General features: G+C 59.7%; 1 protein-coding gene across 1 annotated transcript; it reads left to right on the top strand.

Moving 5' to 3' along the window:
- The first annotated feature begins 13931 nt into the window (after positions 1-13931).
- NPBWR2 (neuropeptides B and W receptor 2) lies at positions 13932-15988 on the top strand. Its single transcript, XM_086333045.1, has 2 exons — positions 13932-14071; positions 14583-15988. Exon 2 carries the CDS (start codon positions 14669-14671, stop codon positions 15677-15679), a length of 1011 nt encoding a protein of 336 aa, XP_086189171.1. The 5' UTR covers positions 13932-14071; positions 14583-14668; the 3' UTR covers positions 15680-15988.
- The last annotated feature ends 2387 nt before the right edge of the window (positions 15989-18375 follow it).

The following is an 18375-nucleotide window of genomic DNA, read 5'->3' as shown; positions in this document are numbered from 1 at the left end:
TTACCCTGGGGCCAGCCTATGGAGGGGCCACAGGAAGGGGGGACCTGAGCCCCTGAGAGTCCAGCCTAGAGAAGGGTCCTCAGCTTGCTCAGGATACAGGAGGTGGTCAGGGTGGGACAGAGGTGTGAGCAGGTCTCCCGGGGGGATGGAGGGGGGATGGAGGCAGGAGCCGAGCACTAGGGTCACTGCTTAAGGAAATGGCAAGCCCTGGGGACCCAGGTGTCAGCTATGTCATTCCCGGTCTTGTAGAGAGGTGGATGGGGAGACCCCCGACACGCTGGGGGACTGTGATAAGGGCGGGGACAGAGAAGAGGTGAGGTCTGCCTGGGGCTCTGAGGTTAGGGAACCAGGAGAGGGGAAATGTCAGAACAGGTCAGCATGGCCGTTCTGTAGGCCTCCTGCACTGGGCCTGGTCCCGACGGATATGAGAAACTCTCAGAGCAGGGATGGCAGGACAGAGTGGGCTGGGGCAGGGGCAAGGCTGCCCACCAGGATGGCGGGGGTTGGGGGGGCAGGGGAGGCATGGTCCAGGGGCCGGTGGGCCTGGAGACAGACATTTCAAACAGCAGATTCGGAAAGTAGGGATATTGGGAACACGGAGAGAGGGAGCTGGAGAGGGAGCTGATTGGCAAGTGAGTAAACAGCAATTGCTTGATGAAAAAATGTTTATGGTGCAATTAGCAGCTGTGCCATAAATAAAAGTTTAACTGTGTTTATTATAAACTTGTTGAGCCACAGGAAACAGCTCTCCATGACTGAGCCAGCCTTTAAAACTCTGTTTACTTGGTGAAACGTCTTGTGTACAATGCATAATTAAGGGCCCTCTCAGCCTCGGAACGCAATCGTTCTTCAGCTCTCCAGCCCTCTCAAACCCATCTCTCTGTGCCCAGTCCTGTTCTGAGCAGTACCAGACCTCCAAAGCCTGGACAAGAGCCACTGATCCCTCCCAGGGCCCCTGTGGCCTCTGCTCCCAGTGCTGGGCACGTGACATCCCGCCTGGGCTCCAGGTTCCCAAGTGCCCTTTCCGCCTGGATGTGATCCACTCAGCACAACCCACCTGGCCCTCTCCACTTCCTCCAGATGCCTTTGCCCTGGACTCAGCTTTCTTTCTTCCTAACTCTGCTTGGAACCCCCAAAGTCCTCCCTCTGCCCAGCCCCCACTGACTGCTCACTCCCTCCACCATCTGGGGGTCAACTTCCTTCAGCATGCTGCTTCCTTGTCCCATCCCCCATACTCTGAGCATGAAAATATTCAAACAGAGATGATGATAAACACTCAGGCCTCTGCCATCCTCCGCGTAGGGAGCGTATCTGAAATTGGTTTGTATCATCTCTCTGCATGTTTTCATTGTTTTACCACCTACATACATAACCAAGAACAACGCATAACATTCCCTGCAGATTACATTTATATGATCATGCTGAACAAAATCCTTTGCAACTTGCTTTTACTGCTCAGTATTATTTTTGAGGTGTATCAGGGCTGACCTGGCTGGTTTTAACCCACACATTAACCCACACCTGTGTTTTCTTGCTCAGGTCCACTTTTTGTCACAATGAATCCATTTTTGTGACCCTGTCTCCCTGCTGCTGGGTGCAGCCGATGACCCTGGGTACCTCCAGTGGCCCAGGTACACGGGCAAGCTCTCCCGGCAGCACCCACTCACTCGTGTTGGCGTATCCACATCCCGGCAGCACCCACTCACTCGTGTTGGCGTATCCACATCCCGGCAGCATCCACTCACTCGTGTTGGCGTGTCCACATTCAGATGGGGCTCCCCTCCTTCCTTCAGGCATGAAACTCTCCACCCTAACCCCTGAACTTCCTCCCCATGCAGGCCCCCTGCCCGCACAGCAGGCTCCCTGGGCCTCCTCTTGGAAGAATTGCCCTTTGGTTCTGCTGCTGCATGTGTTCTGGGTGTTTTTTAGAATTTTTCATCATAGAAGGAAACAGGCAATGTTACCACACAGAAAACAGGAAAACAAGTACCTTTTGGTGTCCTGAGGCGGGCTGTGCAAGTTTGTGTCTCTCCCCCCAGGCAGGGGCACACGGAGGTGGGTGGAGTGTGGGGAGGGGATTGAGAGAGACCTGGGAGCTGATCCTATTAGGAGTCCCCAGGGTAGCAGGACTCAGCTGACAGGGAGAGAAGGAATGTGCCTGCTGCTCACAGTCCAGCCACTCCCAATCCTACCCCTGCCCCTGTCCTCCCCACCCCAGACTGACCCTCCTAGCTTCCCCCAACCCCCACCCTGCAGCCTGGCAATGCTCCCGCTCTGCTTTCTGGGAATTGACACCTATGCTGGATTCTGTCAGTGCAGGGCTGAGAAGTAGAGGTGTTATCTCCAGCCCCATGTGGCTACCAGCCGACAGGTGCACCCACCTTCCCCTCTGTGGGAAGAGTGGGAGGAAGGCCCCCAACATCCAGTCAGAGGGCCACCAAACACAGCACCCATCAAGCCTGAACGATGGCAGAAAGGTGAGCTGTCCCTTTAATTTCTTCCCAGGCAAAGCCTCCAGACTACAGAAACAGCATTTTAATTTAAATTCTGATTCCACATTCATTCACAGAGCAGCTCTGAGCAGGGATTTCATTAAAGGCTTTAATAGATTTTATAGGACTTGTCACATCCAGAAAGTGATGGAGCAAATGCATTTTCTCTGCTTCCAGAATTTCAACAGCAACTCCGAAAACAAATTCACCATGAAAATGCAGAGCAAGGAGTTAGGAGCCTCACTCTAGGTAAACGACGCATGGGTGACCCACCCTTCCTGCCCCAAACACCGGGCCATGGCCACCATAGAAATCAGAGGACAGCTAAGGCCCAGGGGGTTCCCAGTGGCAGTAGGCCCACAGGACGGAGGCAGATACTTTGCCTGGGAGCAGGCAACCCTCTGTGTCTATGGCTCCCTTGGTCTGGGGCAGGGGACCCAGGCCCTCACACACAGGGTGGGGGCAGGTAGGCAGCTACCACCCAGCTCAGCCTCATCAGAACAGACACAAAGTGTGTGGTCAGCTCGTACAGGTTTGTCCCCAAGGAGCCTCACAGTCCTGGTGTTCTGGTGTCCGGGACAGCCCCGGCAAAACAGGGTCAGCCCCTCAGCCGCCTTCTGGTTCCCCGAGTGCAGCTGTCACCTGCAGGACCAGACACTGTCCCCAGGTCCCCTCCCCAGCCAGGGCACTGGTGGCCTCCTGTGGATCCTGGACCCTTCCCACGGGCGTCCCAGGGAATCTTCTCCTTTGACCTGGCCGGGAACTGTGGGGGGCACTCCTTTGCGCACCACATCCCACGTTGTCCCCACTCTGCTCGTTGCCACCTCCAATGGCCCTGGGGTCCCCCTCCCCGGGACACCAGGGTGCAGTCATCAGCCAGTGATCAGTCATCATCACTGGACCCAGGCTCCTCCTCCCACCCCAGCTTCTGCACCTCACGGCCCCTCCCATGAGGTCCTCGCCTAGACACTGAATTTCTAACAGTCAGGGCCAGTGTTAGGGAATCATCAAAGCAGAGAGCCAAAACAATTGCTTTAAGAATTTGGCTTTTTTTTTCCCCCAGAAAGAGGCAAACAGTCACCCTGGGGAAAACTATCAGTGCTCAGGGCTCTGTTACACAGACTGTAGCTTCACGTTGTTTTCCGGTTGAATTTTGTGTCAAGGAGCAGCAAAACTTTTTGGCAAGGGCTCGACACAAGTGTGGTAAATGAGCAAATGAACAAAGGAGAGTATGACTCAAGGGGCAGCACAGGGCACTGCCCCCCTGGGAGGAACAGGGACCCCTCCCCACCCCAAGAGACCCTACTCTGTTCAGTTTCACACACCAGCCTCAGGCCCCCACTGCTCCAAAGACTGGTTCACCCAGGAGCCCCGAGCAGGAAAGGCCATCAAAGGTAGGTACAGCTCGTGGTCAGCTCATTCCACACGGACCCTTCCCTTGGTCTCTGAGCCCTCTAGCCCCTGACACCATCCTGCACCCTAGGGTGCTCTGTCCAAGGCCCCGGAGGAGCTCTTCAAACCACGCATTCCCAAGTTAGTGTGTTGGCGCAATAATTGGTGCACCGTCCTGTGCTCTGTCCAGTGTCCAGCCAGTCCCACCTGCCCAGGCCGGGGTGACCTGCAGGTGGGCCAGTGGGCTGTTGGTGGGGACTGGCTAACAGGGAGCCCCCAGGAGCCCCACAGCCCTCCCTGCACAGGCCTCGCTCCCAGGTCTCAGCTTCTGTTGGGCAGGCTTCTCAGGTCCCCTCAGGTCTAGGGTGGACCCCACTTCTCCTGAGTAGTTGCTCTATACCCTGACCACATCTTAATCTCTTTATTCAGCTCTCCTCAAATTTCCCAATTTCAGGATGACGTGTCTCTAACTGGACCCTGACACAGATCCCTAACTTGGACCAAAATAAATTCTAAATGGGTCAAAGATGTAAATGTTTAAAAATAACCATAAAAGTACTAGAATGGAGCATGGAGAGCATACCACGAGTTCACAAAGCCCAAATTGTGAAAGACTGCTTACCTCACTTGATTTAAAATTTCCTACATGGCAAAACTCAGACAAATAAAGCAAAAGTCAAATAACAAGTGAGGAAAAGTGTTTGTAGGTATTTAGGGATAAAGCCTTACTATGTAAAGAGCCTGTCCAATCATTAAGACAAGATCCAACCACCCAGTAAAAAAAATGAGTCAAAGCTGTTACAGAACAAGGGAAAACACAACTTTAAAATACATGAAAACTGTTCAACTTGACTCATGGTAGGAGAAATGGAATTCTGAAGAGCAGGGTTGCTCTTAGATTGGCAAAGATGCAAAGCTTTCCTAACATGGTTATGTTGGGAGGGTGTGGGGGACAAACAGTTGACCCAATGACATGGGCAGGTATCAGGCGAACTCTGTGAAGGGCGGCAGAGGCAGACCTCAAAGTAAAGCCCACTCGCACGTGGGTCTGTCCGGAAGCCCACCTGCCACTTGAAAAGGCGCAGGTTCAGAGACATCACTGTCCACGAAAAAAAGATCAGTGAAATGTCCGTCAACGAGGACTAACCAGCACTGTGGATGGGACAGCCTTATTGTTTGTGATGCTCAGAACAGCCTAGGGGTCCACAGGCCGCTGATGGAGGGACCACAGGTCCCTGGGCTGAGAAGCAGGGGAGGGGAGCCAGGTGTGGGGGGTGGGAGAAGTGCGGGGTGGGGGAAGTAGGGGAGAGAGAAGCGGGGTGGCAGGGGCAGTGGAGAAGGTGGGGAGGGAGGTCTGTTTCAACCATAACCCTCCTTGTTGTACCCTTTTCTTCCTGAATCATCTGCGCTAATGGCCTAGTTTCCCTCCCAAAAAAGTAATAATAAAATAAATTAAAGTATTTAATTGTTTAATCCCCAATCCTGCAATGTATCCACTCAGGACAAGAGGTTCTGACCCTGGAGCCTGCAGGTGGGAACACCCAAGTAATTCTGAAACGCTGGGGGGCCAGGGCTGGGGACAGCCCTTCTGAGAATGTTGTGGGTGTCTTCCACTCACTCCAACAAGAACCGTGGCAGCCGTCATAAGGGCAAACTCGGAGAGACACTGAATCCCTCTGAAGGCTGAGTGGGCAGCCGAGGTCTGGGGATACAGGGAGGGGGTCCCCAGGACCTGTGGGGCAGGTCAGGGCCACCTGGGCCTGGTTCTGTGTGGTCGGGCTGACAGCCCTTTCTGGAATGACCGTGGACCCCAGGGAAGAAATGTGGCCAAGTCCCTGGGGCTCCACTGGCACAGACAGAGCTCAGGCGGGGGGATTATGAGAGTGGGCAAAGAGAGGGTCCCCACAGGATGAGAAAGGGCCCACCGGGCCAGTCTCCTTCCAGTGCAGTCTCTACTTTCAGCTGTCTCACCCCTCCCCCACCCCCAGCCGCACCTGCTCCCCATCACATTCCTCCACTCCTCCCCAATCCTAGGACCACAGCTCGAAGGCCACCTCTCAGGGCTGGCCCATCCAGACAAGCCTCTAGAGCAAGGAAGATCAACTCTGGATGGGAATTCCTGGGGGTGGGTCCACATGCCCCGGAACCCCCAGGGTCACGTCCCTCAACGGGAGCTCACACCTGTGTTGAATGAAGCCCTGCCGCCAAGCCTGGGGTTCCACCACAGGGCCTTGGCTGGGTATGTCCAGGGTAGACTTTGGGCTCCTGGGCTAGGGCCACAGGACCTTCCCCCTGGGTCGCCCCCAGGCCATCGGTCCCAAGTCCTCTGCAGCAATGCTCAGAATTGGCCACTGGGGGTCAGGGTTGAGCTGCATGAAGAGAACCCAGCGCTGCGGGGAACAGAAAGACCCTTCCCACCCACCCATCCACCCAGCCCTGGGGAAATGGTTACTGCTCCAGTGGCCACCAGGCAAAGCTGATCCAAGAGGGCCTCTTGGAAGAAGGGGGCTTCGAGTGGCTTCCCTTACAACAGAGCTCCACAGCTCGGGCCAGTGGCTGGCCTTCTGGTCTCCCAGTTCCCTGTATAGGCAGTGATTTCCCCGCACCCTGAGACCACTGGGGAGTTCTCTCCCCTGCAGCTCCTGACCTGTCAGTAGCCTCTGCTCCCTCACAGCTGACGCAAAGCCAGCGTTTACTCCGAGCACCCACCTGGCCATCCGAGCCCAAGGCTGGAACCCCGGACCAGGCCCAGGGCAACAGGGACAGGGGGAACTGGATGGGGTTCCTTCCAACATCACAGAGCCCTCACCCCATCATCTCAGCTAACCTCTCCACACTGAGGCTCGGATACTCTAATTCCCACCCGCACTCCCAACTGCCACCTGGAGGTGTGGACAGACATCAGGAGAGACCTGTGTCCACAGCACGAGCACCAGCTCTGCTCAAGTCCATGCTCCTCCGTGCTGGGAACAAAGCTGGGCTGTGAGTTTTCAGCTGCTCCAGGATCTGCCAGGCTCCTGGGAGCACTGGTGGGGATGGGCACTGGGGCCAGCACCCTGGATGTCCTCCCATGGACACTACTGATGGCGGCAGCTCCACTAGCAGCTAACCTGCCTGTTGTGCTAGGACAGTGAGCACTCACCAGGGGAATGTCCGCCAGAGTCCCTGCCCTCACCTGGGAAGTAGTCAGCGAGGTGGTAGGGGCGGGGGCGGGGGGGGGGGTGGTGGGGGGTGTTGCAGTGGAGAAGCGCATACTCGCGGGGCTCCACCAGCGCCTGGCAACAGCCGGCATTGAAACCAGAGGAGACAGACCAAGGGTATCAGCAGAGGGGCCTCTACTAGGACAGGGTCGCCATGGTGACAGGGGCAGGCTAGGTGGAGGTGGGGGACAGGATTGTTTTCTGGCCACACCATGCAGCCCTCCCTCCAGGGAAAGTGTCCTCTCATGTCCACCCGGGCAAGCCACCCCACCCCCGATAAGTGGTTCGTCCAGGACCAAGGGGTTTCCTGGAATGCGGATGTTCAGGGCTGAAACGTGGACAGTCACAGGTAATCTGGGAGGGCCGCCCTCCATAAAGGGGACACTGGAGGTCACAGAGTCACAGGCAGAGAGGCTCTCGAGAGGGCATAAAGTGGACACCAGGCAATGTGCCTGAGTGAGAACTGCTGGGACAGGGTCGCCATGGTGACAGAAGCACCCACACGTGGGCAGGGGCAGGTGGGAGCTGGCACTGACGCTGACTCACCAGGGCTGGGCATGGGGCCCGCGCCTCCTCCAGACCCGGCTGCTCCTGGAGCATTAAGAATAGGTCTGGGAAGGACGGACACCCAGGGCCTGGGCTTCACCTGCAGCTCCAAGGACACTGCTCGCTCTGTGGGCCTCAGTCCAGCGAGAAGAGAGAAGTCCATGGAGCACCCACAGGGCCCCCGGGCACAGGAAGGTGGCCCTGATCAGGGCGAGAGGCCACCATGAAGTCGGGTCCCGCCTGACCCCCACACGTCCACTGCTTCCTCCATCCCCAGGCTGGCCTGGGCTCTGCTCTGTTCCAAGGTAGGAGCCATGAACGCCGTGCCCACAGCCCCTGCTGACCCTGATCTCCCCTCAGGGGCCCTCCCAGACAGCCTTGGCTTTCCCAAGACACCCTCACCCAGCCTGGCCTTTGACCTCCTCTTTCCCGTTGCCAAGTCCACCACCTGCGATGCAAGGGAGCAGTCTGCACAGGTGAAGCCCCACCCACCCCTGTGTTCCCCGCTGATGCCAGCTGAAGCTAAAATTGTGGTGGGCGAGGTAAGGGGAGCTACCTGTCTGGATTCAAACCTCTGTCCTCTCCCGACACCAACAAGACAGTGCCTAGGGCCCTGAAACTGGACTGTCCCCACAGAGCTGTAGGACCCCGCAGGCCAGGCCAACCGGGTCAGCAAGCTATCCCTACCTCCCTACCGCGACCCACGTTTAGAGGTGGATGGGGGCTGAGGTCCCAGGCAAGGGAAGCTGAGCTGTGTCCAGGCCCCAGGCCTCACCCGTGCCCTGCACTAGCCCAGAGTCACCCTCATGGCCTCCATGCCCACAGCTGCGGAGGCCTGTGCTCTAGCGACCTCCAGATGCTGCAAACCTGTTCTGGGTCTTCATCTCCTGCTAGAAGCTCCTCTCACCGCCATCCCTAAGGACGCATGAAGCTGAGTGCACTGTGGTACTGACGGGATGGCCCCAGACCCCAGCCCAGCGCTTTCTGGAGGGTGGACAGGGAGGAGAGATGTGCGTCCCACAGGACACACGGCCAAAAGGGCCCAGACAAAGGGCTTCCAGACCCAAGTCATCACTCACAGCTCCAACCAGCTCAGTCCCTGGACAGAAGCCCCACGCCGCCCCAAGTCAAAGGTTCCCGGCTGGGCAGAGTCACTGCCCTATCAGGGCCAGTGGGTCACAGCAGCCCCTCCTGACACCACTGCCAGGGTGATAACAAAAGGGCCCCCCCAAGAGCCCTAGACAAAGGCTCTGCCCCCAGGCCAGGCCCACAGAAGGGCATCACTGCTCCGTGGACTAGCAGGGCTAAGTGGAGGTCCAGGGCAACCCCACCCCTAGGAGGCCCGCAACCCACAGCTGAGGCTGTCTCCTTCCCATCCTGGATGTAACCCCCACCCCCACCCCTCGCTCAGGTACTGGCCCAGCCCTGCTTAGAGTCCTGGATGCCCCTCCCTGGGCACCCTCAGCCAAGCCCTCCTCCTTCCCAGCGCACCAGCACTTCCCCCTCTGTACTGCACCGCCCCCCCAACCCTAGGCGTGGGCCCTCCAAGACTCCCACATGCTGCTCTGAGATCCTCCCACAGGACACCCAGAACCTCTCCCAGCCGTGGGTCTGGCAGGTCCTCAGAGCCCTGCAGACACCAGGCTTCTCCAGGGTCCCTCACAGCAGGACCCCAGAGGCCACAGAGAGGGCCTGGCAGTGGGCAGTGCCCTGGCAAGGGTCCTTCCCCAGGTTCTGAACCTTGTGGGAGAGCCTTGAACACGCCAACGAGACACAGCAGGGCGGAGGGCTGCTGCCACGTGCAGACCTAAGGGGGCCCAGAGGTGCATTAACGAGCCACGTGCGTGTGTGTGTCAGCCTGAGGGGAGAATGCAAACACAGCATGTGCCGGCAGCACGCTGCAAACGTGGGGCATGGAACACACACGTGTTCACCACACCCGTGCGACAGGTACACGACCGTGGGGCTTCCGGCCTGCCCTTGCTACCTCCCCATCACGGATCCCCCTGCCAGAGATGCCCCCCTGCCCGCGCCCAGCCCTCCTGAGGAGGCCCAGTCTCTCAGTGAGTGGCCTGGACAGCCCAGATGGATCTAAAGGCACAGGCAGGACACAACCGCGTGCAATCTGGAATGAATGGGTGGTTCACGCAGCCGCTGGGGATGGAGGGCTGGGCGCTAGGGTCTGTGTGCTGGGAGGGCACGTGTGTCTGTCTATCTGTGTCTGTGTGTCCAAGCCTGGGGATGGTACCAGGCAAGTGTGAAGGAGGAGGGAATAAGCAAAGCCAGAGGCCCGGCCCTGCAGGACCCAGTGCCCTGGCCCCACCAGCTTCATCCATCCTCCCCGTCCCACAGACAGAGGGCACCGTCTGAGGCCAGAAAGTCTAGCTTCCGGAGCATCCCAGACCCTCTGGGCCCAGAGAGTAGCTGAGCTGTGTGGCCTCTGTGAGAGGACAAGCACTGCCCCCTCCAGCGTCATCAAGATGCCTGGCCTCCTGTTGACTCACCTGCCCACCAACCTGCAGTAAGAACCACAGGTGAACCCGGAGGCCAGGTTCATGGACACGTCCTTCCTGAGTCTGGCTCTGGCCCAGAGCGCTCTGCCGCCCCCTACACACACTCCCACCACCCACATGCACGTCCACAGGCCCAGCCATGCCTGTGACCCTTCCAGCCTGAGAACCAGAGGCACCTGCTCCCTCCCTCCCAGTCCTGCCTATGCACTGAGTGACCAGGGAACTGGTCCACAAACACTCCATGCGCACGAAGACTTCCCAGGAGATGGCCCTGCACTCACATCACGGGGAGCACCTTCTGGTCGGCCCAGAAGGCCTGTCTCTGGTTGCTGGAGTCTGGGCAGGAGGGAGGGGACAGGGCCTTACCCCCACCCCTGGGGAAGGAAGTGGGAGTCCCCTGCGAACACACCTAACAATCCCCTCAGGCTGAGAGGGCTGGTGCCCAGGGAGCCTTGGGCCTCCTTTCTGTATCCTGCTTCTCAGCATGGGGTGGGGTGGGTGGGCAGGGCAGGCTGGGGGGCCTCTGAGCACACCCCAGCCCAGGCTGTCCTTCAAATCCCCGCATTTTGAAGGTCTCGGACGGGGTGGGCGCCCACAGCCAGCTGGACTCTGGACCCATCCTGACCAACCTTCCCGCCCCACCTGACTCCCAGGCCAGGGCTCCTGACCAGGCCCCTTGCTCCCCTAACCCCTCACCCGACAGACCTTCTCAGCCTGAGGACCTGACCCGCCCATCCTCCCCTCTTCAAAACTGTCAGGAAGGCCAGAGCCAGTGCCCCAAGGGAGAACTAAGCCCCTCCCCCCCAGCAGCCTCCCTTCAGGCCCGAGCCGGAGCTGCAAGCAGACCCCCCATATCCTGTGCCTCCCAGCAGACCCCCCATATCCTGTGCCTCCCAGCATTGACCTGCCAGGCCTCTCCTACCTCCTCGATCTCAGCACAGGTATCGCCTTCTCAGCAAGACCACCCTGTGTATGGACGGCATCTCTGCTTTCTTCCTCCACTAACTCCTTACCTCTGATTACACCTGCGCTGCACTCGGCACTTCACACTGTCGTTTACTGCCTCTCCTGCTAAAGGGTCAGCCCTGGGAGGACAGGGGTGTTCTCCTCCTGTTCACTGCTCTTCTCCTGGACAAACACTTGAAGGGCAGATGAATGACTCTGGGCTGAGGACTGGGATATGTGCGAACTGCCTGAGCAGAGCCCCCATAGAACCCTAGCCTGGCTGCCCCTGGCCTGTCCCGCCAGCCCTGAGCCCAGGATCTCCCTCCCAGCCTGACCCAACCACCGAGCGTGCCCTGCCCCTGGGGCGGCTTGGTGCCCACTGGTGCTGAAGTGCTGAAGAGGGAGAGGCAGCGAGTTCTCTTTCTGCTTCCCTGGAAATGGGCCCCAATCACCTGTCTCTTCTCACTGAGCCAAGCCTCCCGGCTCTCTCCTTAGAGGCAGCACTGCCTGCAAGGCCCTCTCTGAGCCCTGAACCTGACATCAGGAGAAGGGACGGGCCCGGACTCCGGCGCAGGGCATCTGCCCCTGCCTGCCTGGACAGAGCCGAGCCCAGGTAGCCAAAGCACACACAGAGGCACACGGGGGAGCACATACTCACCTCTGCCTGAGGACATAGCTGTGAGTGTGTGTTAAGTGCATGCATGCGTGTGTGTGCGTGTGCACGTCTGTGTGTGTGAACGGTTTGTGTGTGTGTGTCTGCGTGTGTCTGTGTGTGCAGGTACGTGAGATGAACCATCAGGGTCAGGTGGAAGGGGGCGGCCAAACCAGACAAGTGACACACAACTGAGAAAGCAGCTGGACTGAGCTTGCTTGTGACTCACACTGTCTGGTCTTCCTGCTCTCTGGCCACACTGGGCAGGGGCCGGGGCGGCTGCACCCTCTCCCTCCTCCCTTACTCCTCCTCCCTTCCCTGGGGGTTGGTGAGGTGGTGGTAGGGTTCGCAAGGACCTGCTTCTCCCCACCCACAGTGAGCCGCTGTACAGAACACAAACAAAGCCAGCGCAGACTCCCAAGGATTCCCACCACCTGGCCAGGCCCCCAGCCCCCGGCAACAAGTCGGCCACCTCCCCACCTCTCCCTCTACAGCCTGAAAGCCCTCATAGGCTAAGTGAAACAGCCGACTCCTTTCGGAAAATGGAGCTCCTCTCCCCATAGAGACACGTACACAATGCCTGGCCCACGTGCAGAAAAAGCCCCCTGCTGCTCCAAAGACCCAGAAGCAGAGGCTGGGGCACCCCTCCCCCTCCCCACTGCTGCACCAGGGGATGAGGGACTTCCGAGTGATGGACAACTGGGGGTCCCCATACCTGCAGGCCTAGTACCTCCTCCTCAACCCCCCAACCCCTACTGCCCCAGGGCCCCCCATCCTCTCAGCTTCCACTCTTAGCCCGCCTCAGATGTGACAGGCTAGGTGGGGAGCCAGAGGCCCCCAGCACAGATTCAGGAGAGCAGAGGTCAGACTGAGAAGGGCTCAGAGCCCCAGACCAGCCATTCAGTGGTGGGGTGAGCAGGGACCCCAGAATCATGGTTGGCCTCAAAGAGGCCAGGGTCAGGGTGGGAAACCACCAGGGAGGTACCCCTGGTTCTGACACCACTGTGCCTCCAGCAGCTTGAGGGGAGACCTGCTTAGAAACCTCAAGTCTGGAGCAAGTTTGGGGTGCCACGCAGTGACTCACAGAACTGGGGCAAAGAGAAGGAGGGGCCTGAGGGTGAGAACGCCCACCACAGGCCCAGGTCACGGGCCCAGAGGGACCACAGTCCAGAAAAGGAAGCAGGCCTGCCAGGGTGGCGTGATGGCCTCAAAACCCTGCCAGCAACAGGCCACCAGGCCCCCCTGAGCTGGCAGCTCACAGACCCTTCGACCCAGACGTCTACCTGAGGAACTGCCTGGGAAGGCACTAGACACTGTCACGAGGGCAACGTCACGGCAAAAGCACAACCAGAGACTGCCCAGCCGTCCACACGCCAGTGTCAGGAGTGTCCAGCAGAGTCGCCGGGCAACAGACGTGAAGCGGAGCAGCACGCAGGTCTCACCACCTGTGCGGGGTCCTGGGAGCCCTGCTGGTGACAGCGCGCCTCTCCGGGAGGGACCAGCACCAGGTGAGACGGTGCCTCCACCTGCGAGGTTGTTCACATGCACACGTTCCTCTTTGAACAACAGAAAAGAGGCTGGGTTGTGTGTGGGCCACAGATTCTATACCCATGTGAAAGCCCACAGAACCCCCGACCCCCACACCCAGCCAGGGACCTAAACAGACTCTCTCAAACACAGGTACAGAGATCAGCGCAGAAAGCCCACGCACACAGACATGCACACTCACGAGGTCAGACACGAGACCCACCGAGATACACACACATACAGGAAAGGGTGCCAAGGCCCACAGGGACCCACAGACAGAGACACAGATGCGCTCACAGGAGCCCGCGGACCCACCCATGCCAGGAGGCCCCTGCAACGCACACCTCCCGACACACGTGCACACTCGTGCACACACACACCCCAGGGCCGCCCACTGGAGAGTCCAATCAGACAAGTGAGCCCCACAGTGATCCTGGGAATGAGAGCGCTGCCTCGGCTCCCCCACCCAGGGCTCCACAACAGCCAGCCGAACCGCCTTCCTCCCCACTCCTTCCCCCCTCCCCTCCTCCCTCCCTCCCTCCCTCCCTCCCTCCCTCTCTCCCTCACTGATGCAGCAGCGCTGCGCTGCCATCGGGCTAGAAACCTTGCGGGAAGCCAGTTACTGCTGAGGCTGCCAGTGAGCAGGTCCTGAAAACTCCCCAGGTGATTAAGGACGGTCTGGGACCCTGACTGGGGTCCATTGGTGGAAGCCACACCTCCCCCGTCCACCCTTGACGCTGCCTGAGCTGGCCACCACCAGTGCCCACCAAGGACACCAACTTCCAGCCACGTGTCTCCGAACAGGTCAGTGAGTAAAAGTGCAGATGGCCACACATGGAGGGTCTACAGTGTGACTGGGAGGGTACCCCTCCAGGACTCCCCATCCAAGGGGGCCAGGGGTATACTGGGAGGTGCATTTTCCAAAGGCCTGCCTTGAGTAGCTTGTGCTTCTGGGTGTGGCTGGGACAGGGGCTGGGGTTGGGGGCAAACCCAAGCCCTCCCCTTCTGAGGGATGTGGTCAGCAGGGGCTGGGGTGGAGGCAGATCAGAGACCGCCCTTCCCAGAAGGGTTATTGGCAGCCTCTGCAACAGGGAAGGGGCGTGGGGAGGGAGCTTGATCAGCTAGAAGCGCTGCCCAGGAGAAGGTATCCCCAGCACCCGCCCAAGCTCTCTGAGGCCACTGGACAGGGTGGAGAGAGATCCCATGTGCCCATGACCCTGGCAAAGGGGCCACAGCCTCAGCCAGAAAACTTGAGGCACCTGTTGTTCCAAGCTGACAGTCAGGTCCCAGAGATTCTGGTTCTTTCTTTCTCAAGATCCAGCCCAAGGAGGCCCCTGCCCAGAACCCCAGCTTGGAAGCACCTCCCACCTTCCAGGTCACAAACCGTTACGGCCTCGCCCCATGATGGAGGCCAGCGGGCTGGAAGGCCTGGAAAGCACAAGCTCCCCCTGCCCAGGTAGCACAGGCACCGGCCTCTCATGGGACAATGGCACCAGACACAATGCCACCTTCCCCGAGCCGCTGCCTGCCCTCTACGTGCTGCTGCCGGTGGTATACTCTGTCATCTGTGCCGTGGGGCTGGTGGGCAACGCAGCCGTCATCTGTGTGATCCTGAGGGCTCCCAAGATGAAGACAGTGACCCACGTGTTCATCCTGAACCTGGCCATCGCCGACGGGCTCTTCACGCTGGTGCTGCCCACCAATATTGCTGAGCACCTGCTGCAGCGCTGGCCCTTTGGGGAGGTGCTCTGCAAGCTGGTGCTGGCCATTGACCACTGCAACATCTTCTCCAGTGTCTACTTCCTGGCCGCCATGAGTATAGACCGCTACCTGGTGGTTCTGGCCACGGCACGCTCCCGCCGCATGCCCCGGCGCACCGTCCGCAGGGCGAAGGTCGCCAGCCTGTGCGTCTGGCTGGGTGTCACAGTCGCAGTGCTGCCCTTCCTTACCTTCGCAGGCGTGTACAACAATGAGCTGCAGGTCACAAGTTGTGGGCTGAGTTTCCCGCGGCCCGAGAGGGCCTGGTTCCAGGCAAGCCGCATCTACACGCTGGTGCTGGGCTTCGTGGTGCCCATGTGCACCCTCTGCGTGCTCTACGCAGACCTGCTGCGGAGGCTAAGGGCCCTGAGGCTCCACTCCGGAGCCAAGGCTCTGGGCAAGGCCAAGCGGAAGGTGAGCCTCCTGGTCCTGGCCGTGCTGGCCGTGGGCCTGCTCTGCTGGACGCCCTTCCACCTGGCCTCAATTGTGGCCCTGACCACAGACCTGCCCCAGACACCGCTGGTCATCATCGTCTCCTATGTGGTCACCAGCCTCAGCTACACCAGCTCCTGCCTCAACCCCTTCCTCTATGCCTTCCTGGATCACAGCTTCCGGAAGAGCCTCCGCACCGCATGTCGGTGCCAGGGGGCATAAGCGCCCCCCTCATGGCCTGCAGACAGTAGAAAGGTTCTGTGCCTTTCAAGGACCATCCCACTGTTCACCCTCTATCATTATTTCCTCCAGACAAAGAAACACCCATGAAGCCTGGCCACTGAGCCTGCAGAGAGGGCCATGGACCTTCTAGACCTGTGACTCTGCCCCCTGGACAGCCCCTGGGCAGTCAGGTGTGGGGATTCGGGTCTTACCAAACCCTCCCCCCACCCTGCCTACCCCAGGAGATGATCCTGGCACAACAGATATCCTGGGGGACACCTCAGGCAACAAAGCCAGGTTGTTGTTCAATCGCTCAGTTGTGTCCAACTCTTTGAGACCCCATGGACTGCAGCATGCCAGGATTCCCTGTCTTCACCATCTCCCAGAACTTGCTCAAACTCATGTCCATTGAGTCGGTGATGCCATCCAACCAGCTCATCCTCTGTCATCCCCTTCTCCTCCTGCCTTCAATCCTTCCCAGCATCAGGGTCTTTTCTAAAGTCAGGGGTTGCTGCAGAAGCCAAAGACACACATCGAAGGAGGCCACGAAGCTCTCACAGCCCGAAACCCAGGTGACATTCCACCATGAGGCCTGTGCTGCATCCCTTTCTGGCTCCCAGATGAGGGTTCAGGGGCCCCCAACCCCATGCCCCTTGTGCTTTCTGCACCATTGACTGTGACCCCCTACTGTCCTGCTATGGGACCCAAGGCTCTTTTGCCAGGACTTCTGGACCCCACCAATAACAGGGGGCATCTGTAACCTAGAAGGGCTGGCACCTGGACCCTTTCCTCCCTGACGTGTGGCCTGAGGGGCAGACTTGTGCTGAGTCTGGGGATGGAGTGGAACACTCATGGACTGGCCGCTCAGAGACCATTTCTGCCACTGGGGAGGGGGACACGGCAGGTCTCTGAAGACAGCCTTGGTGGGCCTTGGCCAGACCCCCTACTCTCAGCCCCAAAGCCCCCAGGTGCTCCCATGCCTGGGGCTCCAGCTTTACCATTCTGTGAGTTGCCTGCCTGGAACCCAGTAACCTGGGCCCTTGTGGGGCCTCAGGTTGGCTTTGGTCCTTGTGATATGGCTCTGGCAGGTCTGTCCAGCTGGCAAGCAGGCCCCACCTTTCGACACCCCATGAGGTGGCTACCAGGGTGCGTACCCACTTCCCCCAACCCAGGCATGTGAAACAGTTCAGGCACACCACCGCCCTCCAGCCTGAAACAGGTCAGCGGTTACCTCCATCCTCTCATCTTCCCGACCACATCGTATTAGAAGCTACTGCTTGATGACAAAATTTCCCCCAAAATTAGCAGCTCAGAGCAACTCTATTCGCTCACAAAGAATGTGGGTCAGGAACCCCAGGGCAGCTCTCAGCTGGTTCCAGTTCAAGGTCTCTCCTGAGATTTCAGGCAGGACTTCAGCTGAGGACCCAGGCACCAGAAGGCTGAACTGCGGCTGGAGAAGCGGCTTCCTCACAGGCCACTGGCAAGAGGCCTCACTTCCTGGCCAGGTGGACTGTCCACAGGCAGCTCGGGCATCTCCCACACATGGCACCAGGTGGGTCTCCAGGGCAGCATCGGAGAGACAGCCAGGGGGGAAACTCCACACTATCAAGGCCTATCTGGGAAGCCACTCCGCTACTTTCTGCTCCTTAGAAGCGAGTCCGCAAGTCCCCCCCCGACACACACTCAGGGGCTGTGACCTTCTCCAGCCTCCACCAGCTCCCAGCCTCTCCAGGAAGAACCAGCTGTTCTCCAGGAAGATCGGCTTCCTCACAGCCTCGCAGTCACACCTCCCCAAGCAGCAGCCGTAATTACCTCGTCTGCGCTCATCCTGCACCTTGTGAGCTCCTTGAGAGGAGAATTGAGACTCCCACACCCCAGCTGAGACCCCAGCGGCGCCCCAAGGTGTAAATGCGCTCGGCGGGAACACGGAGGGCGTGGGCCGGGCTGTGTCAGCGGGAAGCCGGCGGGAGCACGGGGGAGGGGCGCCGCGGAGGGTCTCCCGCCCCGTCCCCAGCAGAACATCTCCTCAGCACTGGAGGGGCCAACCAAGCCTCCTCAGCGGACCCCACACTCTTTGTTCCCCGAGGTGGCCCCTCGACTCCCACAGCCGAGGCGGATCGGGCCGGCCAGGCGGCCCACAGGAACCGCCCAGCCGATAGGAGGGAGGGTCTTCACGCCAGACACCAAGGGTGGGGGAGCCAACCAAGATAGAGGGAGGGGAGAGTGAGTTACGGACCCCCGAGGAAAATGCCGCCCCCCCTCCACCGTGACGCCAGAGACGGGCTGGGGAGCAGGGAGGGGGTGTCCCCACGCTCTGGGCTCCTGGTCCCATAGAGAATTGGTCCTCTCCTCCAGTCCCCAGACAACCGTCCCCGCCGCCCGGCCCCATTGCCAGGACCCCGGCCCAGCACCGCCCGGCAGGGCTAGTGGGTAGAGTCTCCGCGGGCCACAGCGCCCCTGGTGGTCAAAGTCCGGAGCGCCAGGTGAGCCCGCAGCTTCCCCGGTCCAGCCCATCAGCTGACCCTTCCCCAGTCCCGCCTTCCCCGACAATCCCGTGAGGAGGATTGCGGTGCCTTCTGCGAAAGCAAGGAAACCAAGGCTCGCAGAAGCTGGGGGACTGACCCTACCCAGCTGGTGGGGGCGGGGCAAGGACCGGGCGGAGGTGCGGATGCAGGCTGGGGGGAGGTTGGGAGCGC

The sequence above is a fragment of the Bos grunniens genome, chromosome 13, assembly GCF_055505025.1.
Source record: "Bos grunniens cultivar Pamir isolate PY7600 chromosome 13, Bosgru_T2T1.0, whole genome shotgun sequence".
Lineage (NCBI taxonomy): Eukaryota > Metazoa > Chordata > Mammalia > Artiodactyla > Bovidae > Bos > Bos grunniens.
This window is presented reverse-complemented; position numbering and strand designations above follow the sequence as displayed.

Bases quoted from the DNA above. Each gene is read 5' to 3' on its own strand.
- NPBWR2 (XM_086333045.1), top strand. From the start codon at position 14,669: ATGATGGAGGCCAGCGGGCTGGAAGGCCTGGAAAGCACAAGCTCCCCC.